This window comes from Coregonus lavaretus (assembly GCF_964263955.1).
Source record: "Coregonus lavaretus genome assembly, chromosome: 4".
Classification (NCBI taxonomy): domain Eukaryota; kingdom Metazoa; phylum Chordata; class Actinopteri; order Salmoniformes; family Salmonidae; genus Coregonus; species Coregonus lavaretus.
The window spans coordinates 13,426,649-13,447,380 of NC_139991.1; the positions used below are offsets into that span (position 1 = coordinate 13,426,649).

Sequence of the window (20,732 nt, forward strand, 5' to 3'; positions counted from 1 at the left end):
TTTAGCAACTTTATTGAAATTAAGGCTGGAACACAACAAAATGTGGAAAAAGTAAAGGGGTGTGAATACTTTCTGAAGGCAATGTAGTTGGTATGGGTGCTATTTGTAAATGGTTAAAGAGTATACATGTGACGTTTATAGGTGTTGTACCTATAGTATATCTGGCCTAGTGAGTGACAGACAAATTGCACAGCGATACGTTACTAACATGGTGGTACGTTTGGTAATTGAACGAAATACTGATAAACAGGTGCTGGTCGAGGTCAGTGTCCATGGCACATCTCAGGTATTGGCTGACTCATCATTTCTGTTTTATTTTCTGTTTGAAACTTAAATGTGGCAACACATACATTTGTCAAAAGATGCTGCCTTCTTAATAATTGGGTCCATGGCATAGTCATTCACAGCATAGTCATTGGCACACCAATGGGGTTTTACTTTTTGCCCTGAATGTATTTCAGTTGAATGTGTGATCTTATTCATCTTATACAGCATACATTATCCCATATGTTATTTCATAAAACACCCTCGCAGACAATTTAACTTCCTGTATTTTTTTGTTTTGGTACAGACAAACAGAGCAAGGGACATTGAGATCACATGTATGGATATGTAGCCTATGTCTGTTCATATGTGCAAGTTTGTACTGAATGTGTCTAGGATGAAGGACTTTTAGAACTGTTGACTTGTGTTTTGGCCTTTGTATTTTTTGTTCTAAATAGTATTGTGTGTTTACATCTACACAACATTGTTATTCCGGGTGTTCTGTATTCCACTGACCCTGCTGGTAAAACGTTTATGTATATGTGGATTATGGTAAAGATACCCTCAGAGGAACTGCTCACAGTGGATGCTTTATATGTACTGAAGTGCACCCACTCCTGGTTGTGGGACATCTTACAAATGTTTTAAAAATTTGTAAGAATGATCATATTTTGTATTTTTAAGAGTTGATGAACCAATATTCTTTGTGAGAACAATCTTAAGGCCTAACTAAATTAATGACTTTGTAGGTGAGGGCGGGAACATTGCAAATCTCAAATTGCAGATTTAATTTGAAGGAATTTACCGTAATAACTGTTGATTATGATTGAAACGTGTGAGTGGGTGGTTTTGTGTGAAGAATAGACAATCAAATGTTTCTATTTATGTCTCTCTATTCAATGATGGACTGGGTTGATTGTTTTAAGTGGTATATTATGCCTTGACTTCACAGGAGTGGATCCATCTCCTTTATCTAGTAATACAGTATGCTATAACATACAGTAATAGACCATGTGAGTGCATATGTAATCCTTGCTTTAACTAGTAGTGAAATTATGTGACTATAGTGGAACAATACAAGTTAATGCTTCATGAAGGCTTTAACAATCTAGAGCACTCTGTAAATATAACCTAATATTTTGAACTAGGTGTATTTACATTACAATATCTTGTAACATGCTTAAAACAACTTTAACAACAGTGCTTCATGCAGAGGTTATAGCTTGTATCAAGGTTTTGAACCACTCAACATCTGAAATGGCTAATCTTAAAGTGAAGACTTACCGCTCTTAAAGTTTAACCTTGATTTTCTTAAATGTTCTGTAACTGATACAGGTATTTATTGGACTCTAGGAGGCAGTATTAAAATCTGTATTGTATTTAAATAATTTTCTGTAGATTTAACAAAACTATAGTTTATGGTGACAACCTTGTCTCAAAATAAATGGATTTGGAAATGCTGTTGAACATGTCTTAATTTTTTATTAAACAAAGTAAAGCTTACAAATGCCTGAAAATCAACTGATGTCTTTCTTATTTTCTTTACATTACCTGCAAATTGACAAATGTTTCATGTACAAACCTGGTAAGAAAACCTAAATAGGAAAACATTTTGGTGTAACATTTTCAATCAATGAATGCAGTCCTACCACATTTGCAGTTTACTTTTCAAACACAATAACAAATGTCTCCTAGTGCTTTTCCATGATCAAAAGTTTTTTGAATTGGAAGAAAGAAGAAAACATTCCGCTGACAAATCAAATTCAAACAGGAAGTGGCCATTTAGGCAGTCGGTAAGAGTCGCTAAGTGCCATGCACAGTCAGTCTTCTCAGCTCGGTGAACATGGATCTGTCATAAAATGATTTTAATGCTAGGATATCACATCAGATACAGGAACATTTTCAATAAAGGTCACCAGAAAATGAAAAATCAAGCAAAGCAAGTATGATGATTGGACAGATGGTGTAACCAGCCAACCAGCTGCCAATCTTTTCAATGATGTAAACCTCATAAAAACACATAGGGAATTTCTTCCATTTAAATTTAGTGTAATGTGCCTTTGTTCCCCATGCTCTGCTTGGTATTATGGAGGCCGAGCAACTGTAAACCAATAGCCATCACTATAAATACCACAGTTCATTCACAGCTTCAGAAATGTATTTCAGAGTTTGGGCAATTTTAGAGCATTTGGAAAATACTGTAACCGTAATTGATCATTGTACGTGCCAACATTCCAATGCCCTAAAGACTGAGATTGGAAACCTGTTTTCACGTCAGTTTAAAATGAAATGTGAATCCTTCAGGATGCCGTTGACGTCTGCAGTATGGCTGTCTTCCTGTCCGGCATGGTGGACTGGACACACACACACACGGTCCCTGGGGTAGAACCTCTTCAGTCTGAGTCAGAGTCTGAGTCGTTGTACTCTATAACACAAAAACAGGAAAAACACTTTTACAGTGAGGGTATGAGCAATGCCTGTGCCTGTCTGTGTATGACACATCCCCTCTGCCTGTCCCTTCCAAAGAGGGAAGTGAATGCCTTGTCTTGCTGAGTCCTGTGGTCTCTGACCTAATGCAATGATCAGGAATTGAAGTTAGAAATGAATATAAAGGCTATATAATCCTAGAAAGTAATCATGATAGGTAAAAACACATTTGTGGTCAACATCGATGATTAAAGAGCTAATATAAATGTTAATATAGTAACAACTAGGTTGTGCTGAGATACAGTTTCAAGGCAAATGAGATCAGAATTCAAATGTTACCATGTTTTGTTTATTGAATAGATTAGCTACTCAGCATACGGTCAGAACAAAGACAACAATCTCCACTGATTTTCCCAGATGATGTGCTGACTCCACAAACACACTCCATGAGTATTAGCTCCCCATTGACCTGTGACCCTTGGCTGAGTGAACTCGAGCCATGTGGTCCACAATGTGGCTTATGATTTCTACTATGCGCTATCAGCAAACTGCAAGTCTATTAGTTTTCCTAAACTATCCAAACACATTTCATTAGAACTGACAGAAACAAAAACCCTGAATGGAGGGTCAGCACTAAGTTTTCATTTCTATATTTCCTGTAGCCATTTTGTGGGAAGAACAGGAAAGGACTGAATGTTTCTGAGGGGTACTGTAGCAGCTAAAGTGTGTAGCACTGGGGACAAAATGTAGATTTACGTTAATTAGATCATACTATATACTAGACATTATTTGAAAGAATGTGTTACCTGAGGTTCTTGGTGGCTCGTCACCCGAGTCCCCACCTTTTTTGAGGAAATTAGCCAGGTCATTAAAGATGAAGTAGAAATCTAGCGCAAAAACAATGGTGGCAATGAACCCGAACACCTGGAGGGGGTGGAGGGAAAGAAAACCTTTGATATCAAAGTGAAACAGCTAGTAAATCCAGAAGGGGGTGAAGTGTCTGACAGAAGTTAGCTGTAATATGATATCCAGACACGATTAAGTAATGCAGTGGAGTAACCAGACACAACTTCTGAGTTCAATGTGTATACCGTACATCAGGGGTGTCAAAGTCATTCCATGGGGAGCCTAGTGTCTGCAGGTTTTTGTTTTTTCCTTTCAATTAAGCCAGAGACAACCAGGTGTGGGGTGTTCCTTACTAATTAGTGACCTTAATTCATCAATCAAGTACAAGGGAGGAGGGAAAACCCGCAGACACTCGGCCCTGGAATGAGTTTGACACCTGTCCTGTAAATGGTGAGGAGACACAACTCTGATCATGGCATAGGTTAGATGAGAGATGTGTGGATAGTGTTAAAGAGCATTTCTTACCCCTGCTGCTTTAGAGGCCCCGTCTGTGAACTTGGAAACTGATATTATGGAGATGATGAAAAAGATGATGGACGCACTGACACAGCGCAGAAAATCCTAACAGATAAATAATGACAATGAAAAAGTACTTTTCACATTTGTTTTACAGTTGTCAGCAGTGGCTACCATCTCTACTATAAATATACTGAGTGGACAAAACATTATGAACACCTGACTTAGACTTAGACCAGGTGAAAGCTATGATCCCTTATTGAGGTCACTTGTTAAATCCACTTCAATCAGTGTAGATGAAGGGGAGGAGACAGGTTAAAGAAGGGTTTCTAAGCCTTGAGACATGGATTGTGTATGTGTGCCATTCAGAGGGTGAATGGGTGAGACAAAAGATTGAAGTGCCTTTGAACAGGGTATGGTAGTAGGTGGTAGTAGTGGGTTTTCACGCTCAACAGTTTCCCGTGTGTATCAAGAATGGTCCACCATCCAAAGGACATCCAGCCAACTTGACACAACTGTGGGAAGCATCAGAGTCAACATGGGCCATGCCGCGACGAATTGAGGCTGTTGTGTGGGGGCAACTCAATATTAAGAAGGTGTTCTTAATGTTTTGTACACTCAGTGTATTTGAATTTATTATGGATCCCCATTAGTTCCTGCCAAGGCAGCAGCTACTCTTCCTGGGGTACAGCAACATTAAGGCAGTTAAAATATTATATGACATTACATTTCATAACACTTTTCACAACACATTGTGTTCCCTCAGGCCACAATTCTACTATCACATATCAACAGTACAAAATCCATGTGTACGTGTGTGTAGAGTGTGTGTCTTATGTGTATGTGCGTCTGTGCCTGTGTGTGTCTCTTCACTGTCCCCGCTGTTCCATAAAGTGTATTTTTATCTGTTTTTTTTTAAATCTGATTCTACTGCTTGCATCAGTTACCTGATGTGGAATAGAGTTCCATGTAGTCATGGCTCCATGTAGTACTGTGCGCCTCCCATAGTCTGTTCTTGACTTGGGGATTGTGAAGAGACCTTTGGTGGCATGTCTTGTGGGGTATGCATGGGTGTCCAAGCTGTGTGCTAGTAGTTTAAACAGACAGCTCGGTACATTCAGCATGTCAACACTTCTTACAAAAACAAGCAGTGATGAAGTCAATCTCTCCTCCACTTTGAGCCAGGAGAGTTTGACATGCATATTATTCACGTTAGCTCTCCGTGTACATTTAAGGGCCAGCCGTGCAGCCCTGTTCTGAGCCAATTGTAGTTTTCCGAGGTCCCTCTTTGTGGCACCTGACCAGTATACTCACCATGAGGGGGAAGTGGAATCCCTTAAATCGCTCATTGAATTTGGTGGAATAGGCAAATAGGAGGAAGAGGGCAGCCAGGAACTCAATGAGGGGTGCTGTAACAAAGGCTGCTGCCGTGGACGCCACAAAACAGATGAACGCGATGAGGGACAGAGCCTAGCGGAGAAGACAGAGGAAGGGAGAGATGGAGAAAGTGACCAATAGAATGCAGTAACGGCTTACTAAAGTTATTTTGGTCCAAAATCTCCCTTTCAAGAAATGTTGCAGTGCCCCTAAGCTATTACATTTCCTGTCTCAAGCTGTAAGGAGATGCAGCTGTTGAATGACAAATAATATACACAGGTCTATACAGACACGCTATAAGCCTATACTGTACGTGAATTCAAAAGTTTTTGCTTGTTTATACACGTGTTAATGTAATTGTTCACTTTAGCTAATCATGAAACATGTTTGTCTGGTTGAGCACACATCCTAAAAGACGCAACTGTCTTTGTGATTTCAAAGACATGCACAAGTCTTTAATATCAGCATGCAGTTTTCTTTGTAAAGCATTTCTGTGTTTGTTTTCCTACATCCCCTTGTCCTGAGTTCCCCCGGCCAACATCATTGGACAAGACAAGCCCAGGCACTGTTATCCTACACAGAGAGCCATCTTGTCTTTGTTACACTGTGTCTTCAAAACCACAGACAAGGCTCGCCTCGGGGTGGGAACTCCCCCAAATGCAACACAGACTGCTACTGCTGCTTTCATAGATACAACCCTGAGAAGAGCAAACTGTTCATCTATCTAACACTTAGAATGTGTTTCATCATCGAATAACGTTGAATATCTTCATAATGCACAGCAGAACTGTGATTCTGCTTATCAGACATTTTGTCTGACCTTGACATGGCTAAGGTTTCTCATCTCAGAAACCCACTGCTATGTTTCTGCATAGCAGGAACAGTTCTTACCAAATATGTCCTTGGATAGTAAAGCAACAAGGTAAATTCACTAGGAATCTTGGAATCTAATACTTTCTTCTGAGAATTCTGGCACAACACATTTCTTGTAAATTGGATGCTACGAGCGACAAATTAAATGACTTAAGCAGCATTATTGTCATTCCAGCTATTACGATCAGAAAAAACTATATGCATATGTTTTCCAGCTGTCTTGAGCCACTACTAAAACCACCATATTTCATATTTTATTGTGAGTTTTTCCATTATTTTCCAATGGTTAAAGTCATAGTAGCACCCATGTGGTTTCTAGAACAAACAGGGGAGAGGATCATATTCTAAGTGGGTGTAAAGAGGCTGCATTGTTCTTGGAGACTGATACCTTTACCTTATAGGGCCAGTCAGCCAGAGCCCTCTAATAAAGTCCTCTATTCTCTACAGTATAGCTTTTGGGCTACATGCCCTCCAGCAGTGTCAGTTAAGTAGAGACTGAGAGGGTTGATAATTGTTTTATGCAGCATGTCCAGGAACTGAATCTCACATGACAGACATAGGAGGGTCCATGATAATAACATATTTGTGTTCAATCAGTTCAAATCCTTTGTGATCACCCCTTTTACAGGAAAGATGTCTAAGCAGACACACTCCTGATATCTGAGGTTTGAAATAATCAATAATCATTGAAGAATTCATGCAGTTACTTTATTTGCAACCATTTGTAATTTTAGCAAACTCTCTTTTAAATGTATTTTGTGTGTACCATGTATTTTGTATGTACCATGACCATTTTGGTTTAATTGCATGTGCAAACGTGTCCCTACAATAGGCTACTGCACATCATGTCAAAACCTATCAGTAGATATCCAGTATTACAGTAATACAGAGCAGAAGTGCGACAGAAGACTGACCACATGAAATATAGAATACATTACAGTTGTATGTAAGGTCTATTGCTTGCTTGTGTAAACATCAATTAGCCTACACTAGGCTACATGAATATAAATGATAGTTTACAGGCTATGTCTCCAAAATTATCCATATGTATTATGTATTTCGTCTAACTGGTATAAATCAAAGTTCTCACTTGAATTAAAAGGTAGTCTGTCGTAAACTTAAAACGTTCTTCCAAAGTTAAAAAGATGTGGCTAAGTCTAATTAATAAATCCATTTTTAGCGCTATTGACGAAAACAAAATGCTCCCTTGCCTAAATGAGAACCGTGTGATGGACACATTGACCTCAATAGAAATGAGCAGAATTCAATCGTTGTGTTTTCCATATAGTTTACCTAAACAGCTGCTTGAAGAGTTGGTATGCAATAGCATAAATCAATCCTAACACTGAATAGCACAAAACCATTAAATCGAGTGCACCCCGCCCCCGCCAACTAAACTTCTACGCATCTGCTTGTCTTGGCAGCGTTAAAGAAAAGTATTCGGACGACACAATGGAAATAATGACACTAATATATTATTTGAAATGCTACGTTACCACTTCTGCAATAAGAAGTTGTCCTTTCCGTGAAGATGCGAATTATTTTGCGATTGGGAGAATAGTTTGAAGGACACTTTGGCGCGGTCCAGTCGTATCGGGAGCTTCGATGTCCCCCATTGCAAAGATAAAGTTTGACTTCAGTAATGGTTACAGATCCAGCGGGCTGGAAGAGTTGAGAGAGTGGAAAATGCAAAGCCCTGAAAAAGTGTGTTGCTTCTTGAAGTGGAAACGGAAATAATGACAGTGCGAAAACGTAGTTCACAAAGGCGCAACATCTGCATTTTAGAGATGTTAGACCCGTATGCTGGGTGACTGGGCTATGTGCATGCTAAAATGCGTCAAAACTAAAATACTGTAATGTATTTGTTAAAATTGTTGTGATGTATCCCTTGAGTTTTATAAATAATATGTTTTAACTTAATAGGCCTATGGGCCAACTTTATGGGAACGTCATAAACAGCTCAAAATGCAATAGAAACATTACTTCAGAATAAAGTAGAAATACACTAGGCCTACATATAAACTGACATTGTTTCAAAAATGATACAGACACAGGTTTCAAATGTGTATTTATTTTTTATACATGATAATTGTGTTGTTGCATTGATTAGGCTATACAAACAAAGGGGCAATCTGCAGTTGATACATCCATTTTTGGACTTAGAAATTAATGATATATGTACCCATATATAAATGCCTCATGAGCGTAGTTCAACTGTCATACCCCATCAGAACCCAAGATATAGGCTTGTTTTACTCCAATAATTGTAAACAAACTAAACGTAAACAAACACTATATAGCCTCGAAACATGGTTTAAACTATAATGTTGATATTATTGATGGTCAGTCCTTGAATACACAGCTCTGTCTATGAATTTGAGAGGGGTTACATTTCTCCAGCCCCATATCCTTCAGCTTTTTACCAAAACGGGCCAGGGCCAAGCTTAGTTATTGTTTCAACCGCTGATTGACCCTTTAAACCTACACATATAAGAGAGTGAGCATGGGACAAGACAATTGTGGTGTCTTCACTTCACAGTGCCAGTTGCTGCTGTTCTTGGTTGATTGAATGTGACCCTCTTGAAAAGCATGTAACCATCCACACACCACAGGCCTGTTGCTATGAAACCCACTATCTAGATAGGGAAAAAATACAAGACTTAGTGTAAATATTGGATATAGGCTACAAGATAGAATTGTAGCTGACATGTTTGTAATAGTTCATTAATTACTTGTACTGGGGGCCAAATGTGGGATTACAGTATAGATTAATGTTAGTGGAAATGTTCACAAGGATTGTACTGCCTTCTGGCAGTTCATTATTGACAGGAGGGTGTGTAAGAGGAGGCTTCACCCAGGAACCCAGTTCAATAAGGCCCCCAATTAGAAGGTCAACAAGGAATACATTTGTTTTTATCTCACCCCTCCACCCAGGGTCCCTGTCACTGTGTAAGTGGACACTGCTATCAAACTCAGGATAAGTATGAATACTGCTGCAAACAGTGAGTTGAACAAATCCTGAAGAAGAAAAGAGAATGGAAGTTACTCAGAAAGCTTGACTGCCTGACATTTTCACAGCAGTTAATCAATGTAAAATACCTACTGTAAACAATGTACTGTAATTGAATAGGTTCCTTACAATGAGAGGCCAAAAGAACAGAGTCAGCTTCTTGTTCAACTTCAGCGTGTACAGCAGAAGCAGGGAGAATGTGATCACAAACTCCATGCATGTAGCTGCAATGTATTTGGGCCTGGATGCTACAGCAAAACACACAAATGCTACAAACATAGTCCCCTGAAACAGAGAGCATTGTCAATTAGGAAATTATAGGAAATGCTAATTGATTGTTTCCATTCAAAGATATTTAAGAATAGTCTAATCCTACAAATTGAAATGGTTGTTTCACACCAAAAACTGTGACAATGCTGGTAGTTTTCATTGATTAGAATTTAATGTCCACTAGAGGGCATGCAGTATCTTGTTTAACGTCATCATCAACTAATGGGTTTAACGTTTGTACAGCTCACAGGAACTAGAGCTCTGACATTCACTTCTACTTCTGTTTTCTCATAGACAACATATTTAGGAAATAATGTAAATCAATATAATCTCTATAAGAGTAAGCAATTGTAATATCCTGTAATAATACTGTGCAATACATTCTTGCTGTTTTTTTAAATCAAGTTTACACCCGATATATGGCTTTATCTGTGCTGATAAGTCTTTTCAAAACCCAGTGGTTTATCAAAGTATGAAAAATGCATATGAAAAATGTCTCACCATCTCTGCTAATTTAAGGACACCCCTCAAGGATCTGAGAAAAGCAGTATCAACCTCCATGGTTAATGAAGGGATGTTACTGGTTGTTTTGGAACAGTCATCTGTCATGTTGTTAAGTTTCAAAAGAACCAGCTCAGAGTCTGTGCTTCCTGAACAAGCAATTTCCTTAAATTGCAGGAAATTACAGTACGTTGCTCAGAATGTGTGCAGTGTTTCTACACCCATCACTGCTAAACACACTAGGCCTTATCATGCTGCTTGCATGCCACTAAACAAATGAATCATGATCTGAAAATGCAATCAATCTGCATAGAATATTACAATCAGAAAATATTTGATTGACTTTCTCATATAGACCTACAGACATATATAGGTAAAAACATTATGACATTTTACATTTACATTTTAGTCATTTAGCAGACGCTCTTATCCAGAACGACTTACAGTTAGTGAATACATATTTTTTTATACTGGCCCCCCGTGGGAAGGCCTATGCATTTTAATGATCCTCTTCATTACTGTACTGATAATCTGTCATAAATTATAACGGTAGCACTATTTACCAATACATGAGTCCCTCACTGAACGAGGATCAGTTTCTATCTTTTTTTTGCCCTCTGGTGATGGTGGTTGGTGGAGGGAATGCAGGTCTCAGAACAAATAAAGCACTTCAACCAATAGAAAAAAACTACATCTCCATATCATGAACCAGGAAGAGGTTATTTGACACACGGAACTGGAATGCCACGTGATAGTCGAGCCCTGTGTGTTTTAGATAATTATGCGAGATGTCCTTTAACTCGCTTTATATTAACAATTTGTGGAGATCTGCTACACGACTATCTTCTCACGCGGCTGTCACGTCAGCGCGATTAGTGGCTATTCGCTGCAAAATATTTGGTGATACGCGCGGTGCGCTCTGCCAGACGAGAGCCCATAGCAACAATACACAGCACGTCTCAAGTAGGTTCCCGTGCACAAGGTTTATTTATTCGCTGTTCTGAAACATTGTTTCAATACAGAGCGATACAATGAAACACGTTGTAGACTAATGTTATAATGCCATGTTACAAATGACGTGAGTTACAATGTTGCATCAGAACAACAGAATATATTTTTGAAATAGGCCTACTCATACGGGTTACAACGTGAATAGCCTAGTTACAATATAATGTGACAGAAAATGTTGTTTAGAAACAATACACTTATATTCTGTGGTCACTTAAGCTACCACCAATAAATGCTGTAAAGAATTTAAATTTGATGCAAATGTCAAAAAATGCAAATTAGGCATTGGGCATGTCTAATTTGCATGTTTGAACATTCACATCAAACAAATAAAGCACAATGAGCACTGCTATTATCTACCACTACTGTCATTGAGGCTACATGCTCATCAATTTGCTCTAACCAAACCAGGGCTGAAAGCTATCACCTCTACTTGCATCACCTATATTAATATCCTTATCCGTTTGGCTTTACCATAGCTACTGACTGAAGCTGAAACCAAGAAGTCAGGTTATCTCACAATGTTGTCTTACTCCTCCCAAGGAAAGCTGGTGCGGAATGGGGAGGAGAAGAAGTTAGTGGTATGTACTGATACACTGTCATTTTAAATCCTTGAAAATCTTTGAATTTGATACTAAGACATTTGCTGCCTATATACTTGAGGGAGAAGTCAACACATGTATCTTGTTGTTTTTCTTTAGATCTGTATAGAGGGGAATATTGCTAGTGGGAAGACAACATGCCTAGAGTATTTCAGCAAAACCAGTAACATAGAGGTAAAAAAAAAAACATGCAACATGCTTGTTCAACATTTTGTATTTGTGTGTGTAAAATGAAATCACTATTTTAGTTTTGATTTCTCAGGTGCTGACTGAGCCAGTTTCCAAATGGAGGAATGTTCGAGGGCACAACCCCCTGGTACGTGATCATTATAAAGAAGATGGTTCATTTTGATAAATGACATATTGTATGCGGATGTTAGATCTCCTCCCATCCTGCAGGGTTTGATGTACCAGGACCCTACTCGATGGGGCATCACTCTACAGACCTATGTTCAGCTAACCATGCTGGACCGACACCTCTCAACAATAGTAGGTACTTTAAACATTGCACAGAACAGGTTGCACTGATAGCCTACTGTTTCACTACTGTTGCATGTGTTCTATCAATAGTACAGATTTCTATTTCACCAAGTACAAAGACTTGTATTTTACATTGCATAATTAACATGGTCTGTTTTGTGTTTGTTGATTCCAGTCAGCCCCAGTGAGAATGATGGAAAGGTCCATCTACAGTGCCAAGTACATCTTTGTGGAAAATCTTTACAGAAGGTAATGCACATGGTATATTTCACACCACTTTATAGCTGCTTTTCATTTGTGTCCAATCTAGTTAATGTTATGTACTTGACAATATTTTGCTCTCTGCAGTGGGAAGATGCCCGAGGTGGACTTTGCTGTTCTTAGTGAGTGGTTTGAGTGGATCACTCAGAACATTGCCATTCCTGTGGATCTTATCGGTAAGCTGTGCAGAAACACAGGCTTTCTACTTTATTCTGATGATGTTGGGTCCTTGGTAGAACCTTGTTCACTTAGTTCCTCCTCTGTTTCAGTTTACCTCCAGTCGTCTCCACAGACCTGCCATGAGAGGCTGAGAGAGAGATGCAGGGAGGAGGAGAAGATCATTCCTTTGGTGAGAGTAGAAGAATGACAGAAACTCTCAATGCTGTTCTTGGTCTCACTTCAGAGGAGTTGTAAGACTCGTCTCTTGCCCTAATCTCTCATCCTACTATCTCTCTCTCTTTTTTTAAAGGAATATTTAGAGGCAATCCATCAGCTATATGAAGACTGGCTGATAAAGAAGACGTCCTTCAATGTTCCTGCTCCAGTCCTTGTGAGTGATCAATCATTTTCAGACGTGCGTTTGGGTGACAATGGTCTATTAATGAGGAACACTGTTTATACGTCCTAGTGTCTCCTGTGAACAGCACCAGAGTATTGGTCATCTGTTTCAAGGAATCCTTGTTTTTCATTGTTGGGAAATAGTCAATTGTTCAATAGAAAGGCAGGTATGCAGGTAAGTGATAGCTAAACACTGCTCTGTTTTAGTTCACATTACTATAATCTGTAAAGGCAGTTTCACAACATTTAATGAGTATATACACTGAGTATACAAAACACCTGACGTAATATAGACTGACCAGGTGAATCCAGGTGAAAGTTATTATCTCTTATTGAGGTCACTTGTTAAATCCACTTCAATCAGTTTATATGAAGGGGAGGAGACAGGTTAAAGAAGGATCTTTAAGTCTTGAGACAGTTGAGACATGTATTGTGTATGTCTGCCATTCAGAGGGTGAATGGCAAGACAAGATCGAAGTGCCTTTGAACCGGGTATGGTAGTAGGTGCCAGGCGCACCGGTTTGGGTCAAGAACTGCAACACTGCTGGGTTTTTCACGCTCAACAGTTTCCCGTGTGTATCAAGAATGGTCCATCACCCAAAGGACATCCAGCCAACTTGACACAACTGTCGGAGGCATTGGAGTCAATATGGGCCAACATCCCTGTGGAACTCTTACGACACCTTGTAGAGTCCATGCCCCAACAAATTGAGGCTGTTCTGAGGGCAAAGGGGGTGCATCTCAATATTAGGAAGGTGTTCATAATCAAATCAAATTTTATTTGTCACATGCGCCGAATACAACAGGTGTAGACCTTACAGTGAAATGCGTACTTACCCACAATGCAGTATTAAGAAAAATAAGTGTTAAAGTATTTACTAAAATAAACTGAAGTAAAAAATAAAAATAGAGAAAATAAGAAAATAGAACAATAACATAATTAAAGAGCAACAATAAAATAACAGTAACGAGGCTATATACAGGAGGTACCGGTACAAAGTCAATGTGTGGGGGCACAGGTTAGTCGAGGTAATTGAGGTAATATGTACATGTAGGTAGAGGTAAAGTGACTGCATAGATAATAAACAGAGTAACAGCAGCATAAAAAAAGGGGATTGGGGGGGGTCAATGCAATTGTTTTTTTTATTGTTTTTATTTTTTATTTCACCTTTATTTAACCAGGTAAGCCAGTTGAGAACATGTTCTCATTTACAACTGCGATCTGGCCAAGATAAAGCAAAGCAGTGCGATTAAAAACAACAACACAGAGTTACATATGGGGTAAACAAAACATAAAGTCAAAAATACAAACAGAAAATATATATACGGTACAGTGTGTGCGAATGTAGTAAGTTATGGAGGTAAGGCAATAAATAGGCCATAGTGCAAAATAGTTACAATTTCGTATTAACACTGGAATGATAGATGTGCAAATAGAGATACTGGGGTGCAAATTAGCAAAATAAATAACAATATGGGGATGAGGTAGTTGGGTGGGCTAATTTCAGAATGGCTGTGTACAGGTGCAGTGATCGGTAAGCTGCTCTGACAACTGACGCTTAATGTTAGTGAGGGAGATAAGTCTCCAGCTTCAGAGATTTTTGCAGTTCGTTCCAGTCATTGGCAGCAGAGAACTGGAAGGAATGGCGGTAGCCATTTCACTAGCTGTTCAGGAGTCTTATGGCTTAGGGGTAGAAGCTGTTAAGAAGCATTTTGGACCTAGACTTGGCGCTCCGGTAACACTTGCTGTGCGGTAGCAGAGAGAACAGTCTATGACTAGGGTGGCTGGAGTCTTTGGCAATTTTTAGGGCCTTCCTCTGACACAGCCTGGTATAGAGGTCCTGGATGGCAGGAAGCTTGGCCCCAGTGATGTACTGGGCCGTACGCACTACCCTCTGTAGTGCCTTGCGGTCGGAGGCCGAACAGTTGCCATACCAGGCAGTGATGCAACCAGTCAGGATGCTCTCGATGATGCAGCTGTAGAACGTTTTGAGGATCTGAGGTCCCATGCCAAATCTTTTCAGTCTCCTGAGGTGGAATAGGCTTTGTCGTGCCCTCTTCACGACTGTCTTGGTGTGTTTGGACCATGATAGTTCGTTGGTGATGTGGACACCAAGGAACTTGAAGCTCTCAACCTGCTCCACTACAGCCCCGTCAATGAGAATGGGGGCGTGCTCGGTCCTCCTTTTCCTGTAGTCCACGATCATCTACTTTGTCTTGATCACGTTGAGGGAGAGGTTGTAATCCTGGCACCACACAGCCAAGTCTCTGACCTCCTCCCTATAGGCTGTCTCATCGTTGTCGGTGATCAGGCCTACCACTGTTGTGTTGTCGGCAAACTTTAATGATGGTGTTGGAGTCGTGCTTGGCCATGCAGTCATGGGTGAACAGAGAGTACAGGAGGTGACTGAGCACGCACCCCTGAAGGGCCCCCATGTTGAGGATCAGCGTGACAGATGTGTTATTATCTACCCTTACCACCTGGGGGCGGCCCATCAGGAAGTCTAGGATCCAGTTGCAGAGGGAGGTGTTTAGTCCCAGGGTCCTTAGCTTAGTGATGCGCTTTGAGGGCACTATGGTGTTGAACGCTGAGCTGTAGTCAATGAATAGCATTCTCACGTAGGTGTTCCTTTTGTCCAGGTGGGAAAGGGCAGTGTGGAGTGCAATAGAGATTGAGTCATCTGTGGATCTGTTGGGGTGGTATGCAAATTGGAGTGGGTCTAGGGTTTCTGGGATAATGGTATTGTGAGCCATGACCACCCTTTCAAAGCACTTCATGGCTACAGACGTGAGTGCTACGGGTCGGTAGTCATTTAGGCAGGTTACCATGGTGTTCTTGGGCACAGGGACTATGGTGGTCTGCTTGAAATATGTTGGTATTACAGACTCGGTCAGGGACAGGTTGAAAATGTCAGTGAAGACACTTGCCAGTTGGTCAGCGCATGCTTGGAGTACACGTCTGGTAGGCTTGTGTCACTGGGCAGCTCGCGGCTGTGCTTCCCTTTGTAATCCGTAATAGTTTGCAAGCCCTGCCACATCCGACGAGTGTCGGAGCCGGTGTAGTAGGATTCAATCTTAGTCCTGTATTGACGCTATGCCTGTTTGATGGTTCGTTGGAGGGCATAGCGGGATTTCTTATAAGCGTCCGAGTTACAGTCCCGCTCCTTGAAAGCGGCAGCTCTACCATTTAGCTCAGTGCGGATGTTGCCTGTAATCCATGGCTTCTGGTTAGGGTATGTACGTACGGTTACTGTGGGGTCGATGTCATTGATTTTGGTATACTCAGTGTATATGTACTTCTATATTTTACAGGTCATTTCAGCGGACGATGACCTGCAGAAGATGCTCCACCAGTATGAAGAGAACAGAGAGAAGATTTTAGCAGGGAGCAATGTGTGACTGAAGTATATACGCTGCACCAACAATGGCAGTAGATATGTTTGTTTTCTGTAAGCAGGTTATTATAGCCCAAGAGAGCATACCAGAATGAGCTAGTGGAGTTCCTTTTATCTTGTCAACCGGTACATTTTCAGACCGCAGGTATCCATACTGTATATTTACTGCTACAAGTCGCTTTCCAACACATCTGTTACATATGCACTTGCTCATTTTTGTTTGTTTCACTGACCATGATTGATTCTCTCTATACGCGAACATGATGTCGTGTTGGTTACTTAATGATGATCACGTGGTGTCAGCCGTGAAATAATACCTACATTTTACAACTGCTGGGACATAGCAGTACCACGTCTGTAATACAAAGCATATATTGTAGGGGGCTGCTGACTAACATAGCTATATGTTTTGTTCTTATTTATTTTATTTGCTGCTAATATATAGAGGAACATGTTGTCAGGCTGGAATTGCACTTTGTTGTGAACAGGACCAACAGTAAATATGTTAAATATTGTACTCTTTTGCTGAGTTTGTTTTAATAAGTTCCTAATAGTGATTTTCTATAATAACATATGTTCATTTATGCTATATTGCTGAATAAAGTTAGTGTAACTGTCTATTTTGTATGATCCATTTGAACTTCTGAAGACCATGAAAGTTTTCCATACATTTTTATTTGAGTTAAAAAAGGTCATAACATTCTGAATACAATTGGACTTACATTTCCATAAACATTACAAAACATTCAGTGGTCTCAATGACAATGAGCAAGGAAAGTAAGTGCAGGATTGGCATAGAATTCATTTCAGTAAGGCACTGTACATAAGAGGACACAGTGGAAACATTACCTCCACCTCATAAATTAGGTCAAGCATGATTAACACTGTATTAAAAGTCGATATCACCTGAGAAACGGTACAAAACAAAGACCAGAAAATACTGAAGAGGAATTAAATTCAATGATGTCATTCTTCTTGTCACCTTCAGACATTGAATCCACAGGAGGTTGGTGGCACCTTAATTGGGGAGGACGGGCTCATGGTAATGGCTGGAGCAGAAAGGGTGGAATGGTATCAAATACATCAAACACATGGTTTGATGCCATTCCATTTGCTCCGTTCCAGACGTTATTATGAGCCCCAGACCAAAACAACTTAGTGGCAAGTGCTGTTTTAGACCTGAACAGACATGTCAATCAAGACAAAGGTCCGAGTCAGCTCGTCCTCTGTGGGCTGAGGGATGGGGCCCTCCATGTCCTGGTGCTGAGGGCCTGCGGAGGGGGGGTGGTCAGGAGCAGTAGGGTCCAGCACTGGGGGGTCAAGGAGGCTGGTTGGGACATAGATGGAGTGAGGTGGCTCTTTGATGGTATCCTTACCAGGAATTTGTTTATGGGGACCGTCTGCTCCTTCACAGCTGTTACAGCCTGGGATGTTACAGACCGGCACCAGAGAAGGATGGCACATTAGGGGCTGGCTCTGGTCCCCTGCAGAACCCTGGTGAGGGAACACGTCATGGCAACTGGCATGTGGCGGTGCTGTCTCTTCTACAGGGTATTTCAGGTGCTCCTCCACCTTGTGCTCATGGACATGCAGTTGGCCCATCGTCTCAGTCAGCTTGCTCAGCTCGTCTGCATCATCGGCCTCCTGACCCTCTCTGGTCACTTCTGCCTGTGGAGGAGTTGATCCATGGAGCGTGGCACTAGTCTTGTAGGCCTTACCTTCTGGAGGCTGGAGTTTTGGGACTGCTTCTGTGAGATGGGATTTTGGTGCTGCTGTGGTGTGAATGGAGATGGACTGGGGACCACTTATATCACTGCCGGCTAAGTTGGCTGCACTGCTACCTTCCTCAGGTGTGTTCCCTTTGATAAGTCGCCCCCGCGCTACAGGAGGTCCACCCAGTGGCTTACTGAATATTGGTTTCTGCCTTATGGCAAGGTCTGGGTAATTCTGCTGCATCTCCAGGATAGACCTGTCATCGTTCAAGAATGCCCTGGGAGGTCTGATTCCTGGAGAGTGTGTCATCTCAATGGACTGAACTTCCAGGTTGAGGGGTATCTCTCCATCATCCTGTTGCCTGCCTGGTGTGCTAGCGGTGAAAGGGTTCTCCTCGGTTAAGTCCCCCTCATCGGTCTCCACTGGTCCTGGGTCTACCAGGGAACAACCATTAGATAGACCCTTATCCTCATTCTCCTCCTCTTCTTTTTGCATTGGTAAGGGCTCTGTTTCAGAGTCCTTTGCTGTCTCTTCGGCAGCCCTCTGGGTGTGAGGTAGTTGTGCAGCTCTCCTCTGTAGAATCTCCAGACACTCAGGCTGTGACCGCTGACCCATGAGCTCCAACAGGTACTCACACTCTGTTCGGGCCAGGAAAAGCTCAAAACCCATTTTCATGGCTGTTTCAGGGTCTGCATTGTTTGTGAGTCGGTACTCTGTGTCAGTCTCCAGATGATATCCTATTGTTTCAAGGATACTTTTCGTGGCACTCTTTGTCAGGACAGGCTGGATGCAGTAGACAAAGGGGCCAGTGAAAGTCTGAGTGGGAGATAAGAGTGTTAATTATGACAACTTAATTAAACTTAAGAACGTGATCACTACAGTATAGAGAACATCTGTACTTTAATCCTCTCAAGTTTCAAATCATGCTTAACTTTTTGACATTTCACAAGCCCAGCAAATAATATAGCCTCATACAGTTTACTTTCACTTCCTGATATGTGACAGCTGCACCTTTATATATGTGGCCTGTGATTAGAGATGGCGATTCAATGTAAAACCATAGTCATATATTATCCCTCTATTTATTTCTTACTCTGATAATACTAATTTGAACATTATCCTAGCCTAAGTCTATACAACTCTTCACCCCACTTGCTTGGGTGCATTGCGCAAGATAAAAGCAGCCTAGGCCTAATTTGTCGAACTATGAATACCATACTATTTATATCTTTACCTTGAGCATCTTGATTTCCTTCTTCCATGGGTAAAGAAACAGATTTACACAGAAAATCTCCAACACCTCTGTGGCTTTGATGAGCGCACTGAAGAATGTCCTACAATCTTTAAATCCTTGTTTTAGGCATTCGGATGCAGTAAGGTAGAAGTCAAAATTAGAAAATCTTTCTCCGGGGTCTGTCTCTAACAGCAAAAATCGTCTAGCTCCCTCAGTAACCAGTTTCTCTTGGCATAGTTTCAGGTTACCATTACTCCAAATCTGATCATAGTAATTTAGGTAATCGTCGAAAGCCTCTTTACGCGCTACAGGTGTTTGGTCACCGACACCGTCCTGCATGTTTTGTTTTTTTTTGGTTGAAAAATACTGTTTAGCTAGGCTAGACGCTTCTTATCGGATTTAGCAATAACATAGGAACAAGGAAGTATGACAAGAGTGGAAGTGAAAGAGATCGGACAGGCTAGTCAAGTAGGTAAAAATTTACAAAATGCGGAAGCATGACTGTTTCGCTACAGTTAGGCTACGGTGACATTAGATGTATCAATGAAGTTTCTCCTTCAGTATCGGCTTTGTGTTGTTGCATTGCACGACTGACATCCAGAGGATAAAATATAAAATTTCTGTTCTAGACTAAAGACATGCGTCTTCCAACAGATGGTGCTACAGGAAATAAAAAAATATTATATTCTAGTCATGCCACAAACCTGAGATAATTCTGAAAAGGCTGTAGCAGTTCTTCTCTGTAACGCTAATTAATCAACTTCCAGTGTATCTCTCTCCATCAGTTTGTTTTTCTGTGCTGCTACAGGTGATATATGTTACATGTCCCACCAAAAACAACATTCTCCCTGACAATGAGATAGAGAATGATGATAAACCCTTGAATTATGAATGCATAGTGGTATCTCCTCCCTCCCTTGGAACAGCCTGATTTAGAGAATGTTTCAGTTGAATAGTGATAATGTTAAAACAATTTTGCAATGGCATGGTGATTGTTCAGGCATTTAGGTGATTGGATACCTTGGAGACATCGCTGTAAAACACATCTATGAGGTTCTATCACTGATGATGTCCGCCTGACCTATGGTAACCTCTTTCATCACCTCTAACTCGCTACAGAGACCAGAGCTGCTCCAGAGAGCTCTCTGCTTTGTCAGTCACACCAGGAAGGAAAACACAGTTTAAATGATTTCCCTCCTTAGTCAATAAGATCTGGGTGAGTGCAGTATTCACAAAGCCTCATAATGGACGCTGTGGACGTATTATCCAGAGTGCAGTGGCACTAGAGGAAATTAGCTTTCTGCTGGCACGCCCTAATAGGAGCCTTGCACTGGGCAACGAGGGTAATTAGGAGCAGAGAAACGGCACAGACCATCTGCTCAGTTTGATTTACATTA

At 40.8% G+C, this 20,732-nt stretch overlaps 4 protein-coding genes across 8 annotated transcripts; 1 reads left to right on the top strand and 3 right to left on the bottom strand.

Annotated features, from left to right (window-relative positions):
* Positions 1–1,728: 1,728 nt before the first annotated feature.
* On the bottom strand, positions 1,729–8,026 carry LOC311128011 (CKLF-like MARVEL transmembrane domain-containing protein 3). Its single transcript, XM_084159940.1, has 5 exons — positions 7,800–8,026; positions 5,368–5,523; positions 4,063–4,158; positions 3,498–3,615; positions 1,729–2,689 (listed from the first exon to the last, which is right to left on the bottom strand). Exons 2-5 carry the CDS (start codon positions 5,368–5,370, stop codon positions 2,658–2,660), a joined length of 249 nt encoding a protein of 82 aa, XP_084016066.1. The 5' UTR covers positions 5,371–5,523; positions 7,800–8,026; the 3' UTR covers positions 1,729–2,657.
* Positions 8,027–8,354: 328 nt separating this feature from the next.
* Positions 8,355–10,203, bottom strand: LOC311127300 (chemokine-like factor). Its single transcript, XM_084159110.1, has 4 exons — positions 10,085–10,203; positions 9,443–9,598; positions 9,226–9,321; positions 8,355–8,939 (listed from the first exon to the last, which is right to left on the bottom strand). The coding sequence occupies exons 1-4, from the start codon at positions 10,190–10,192 to the stop codon at positions 8,832–8,834; spliced, it is 468 nt and encodes a 155-aa protein (XP_084015236.1). The 5' UTR covers positions 10,193–10,203; the 3' UTR covers positions 8,355–8,831.
* A 606-nt stretch (positions 10,204–10,809) lies between these two features.
* Positions 10,810–17,006, top strand: LOC311127606 (thymidine kinase 2, mitochondrial-like). Of its 5 annotated transcripts, none has more exons than XM_084159429.1 (10): positions 10,810–11,047; positions 11,572–11,673; positions 11,794–11,868; positions 11,957–12,010; positions 12,094–12,183; positions 12,350–12,423; positions 12,523–12,611; positions 12,705–12,784; positions 12,905–12,985; positions 16,306–17,006. In XM_084159429.1, the coding sequence occupies exons 2-10, from the start codon at positions 11,614–11,616 to the stop codon at positions 16,390–16,392; spliced, it is 690 nt and encodes a 229-aa protein (XP_084015555.1). In that variant the 5' UTR covers positions 10,810–11,047; positions 11,572–11,613; the 3' UTR covers positions 16,393–17,006. The 5 variants fall into 5 exon arrangements, with proteins under 5 accessions (XP_084015555.1, XP_084015553.1, XP_084015554.1 ...); XM_084159427.1 differs by having other exon boundaries at positions 10,813–11,047; positions 11,636–11,673; XM_084159428.1 differs by having other exon boundaries at positions 10,813–11,047; positions 12,523–12,784.
* A 37-nt stretch (positions 17,007–17,043) lies between these two features.
* LOC311127696 (uncharacterized protein) lies at positions 17,044–19,854 on the bottom strand. The gene is made up of 2 exons (XM_084159566.1): positions 19,336–19,854; positions 17,044–18,917 (listed from the first exon to the last, which is right to left on the bottom strand). Exons 1-2 carry the CDS (start codon positions 19,672–19,674, stop codon positions 17,562–17,564), a joined length of 1,695 nt encoding a protein of 564 aa, XP_084015692.1. The 5' UTR covers positions 19,675–19,854; the 3' UTR covers positions 17,044–17,561.
* Positions 19,855–20,732: the final 878 nt, after the last annotated feature.

Excerpts from the sequence above, each read along its gene's own strand:
- LOC311128011 (XM_084159940.1), bottom strand. Across the intron at positions 3,616-4,062 it reads GGGCCTCTAAAGCAGCAGGG|GTGTTCGGGTTCATTGCCAC; the intron begins GTAAGAAATGCT and ends CACCCCCTCCAG. Across the intron at positions 2,690-3,497 it reads CGAGCCACCAAGAACCTCAG|AGTACAACGACTCAGACTCT; the intron begins GTAACACATTCT and ends TTTGTGTTATAG.
- LOC311127300 (XM_084159110.1), bottom strand. The coding sequence starts at position 10,192 with ATGACAGATGACTGTTCCAAAACAACCAGTAACATCCCTTCATTAACC. Across the intron at positions 9,322-9,442 it reads TGTTCTTTTGGCCTCTCATT|GATTTGTTCAACTCACTGTT; the intron begins GTAAGGAACCTA and ends TTTCTTCTTCAG. Across the intron at positions 8,940-9,225 it reads CAGGGACCCTGGGTGGAGGG|ATAGTGGGTTTCATAGCAAC; the intron begins GTGAGATAAAAA and ends TTCCCTATCTAG.
- LOC311127606 (XM_084159426.1), top strand. The coding sequence starts at position 10,873 with ATGTCCTTTAACTCGCTTTATATTAACAATTTGTGGAGATCTGCTACA. Across the intron at positions 11,048-11,635 it reads CAATACACAGCACGTCTCAA|GAAAGCTGGTGCGGAATGGG; the intron begins GTAGGTTCCCGT and ends ACTCCTCCCAAG. Across the intron at positions 12,986-16,305 it reads ATGTTCCTGCTCCAGTCCTT|GTCATTTCAGCGGACGATGA; the intron begins GTGAGTGATCAA and ends TATATTTTACAG.
- LOC311127696 (XM_084159566.1), bottom strand. The coding sequence starts at position 19,674 with ATGCAGGACGGTGTCGGTGACCAAACACCTGTAGCGCGTAAAGAGGCT. Across the intron at positions 18,918-19,335 it reads AGGAAATCAAGATGCTCAAG|ACTTTCACTGGCCCCTTTGT; the intron begins GTAAAGATATAA and ends TCTCCCACTCAG.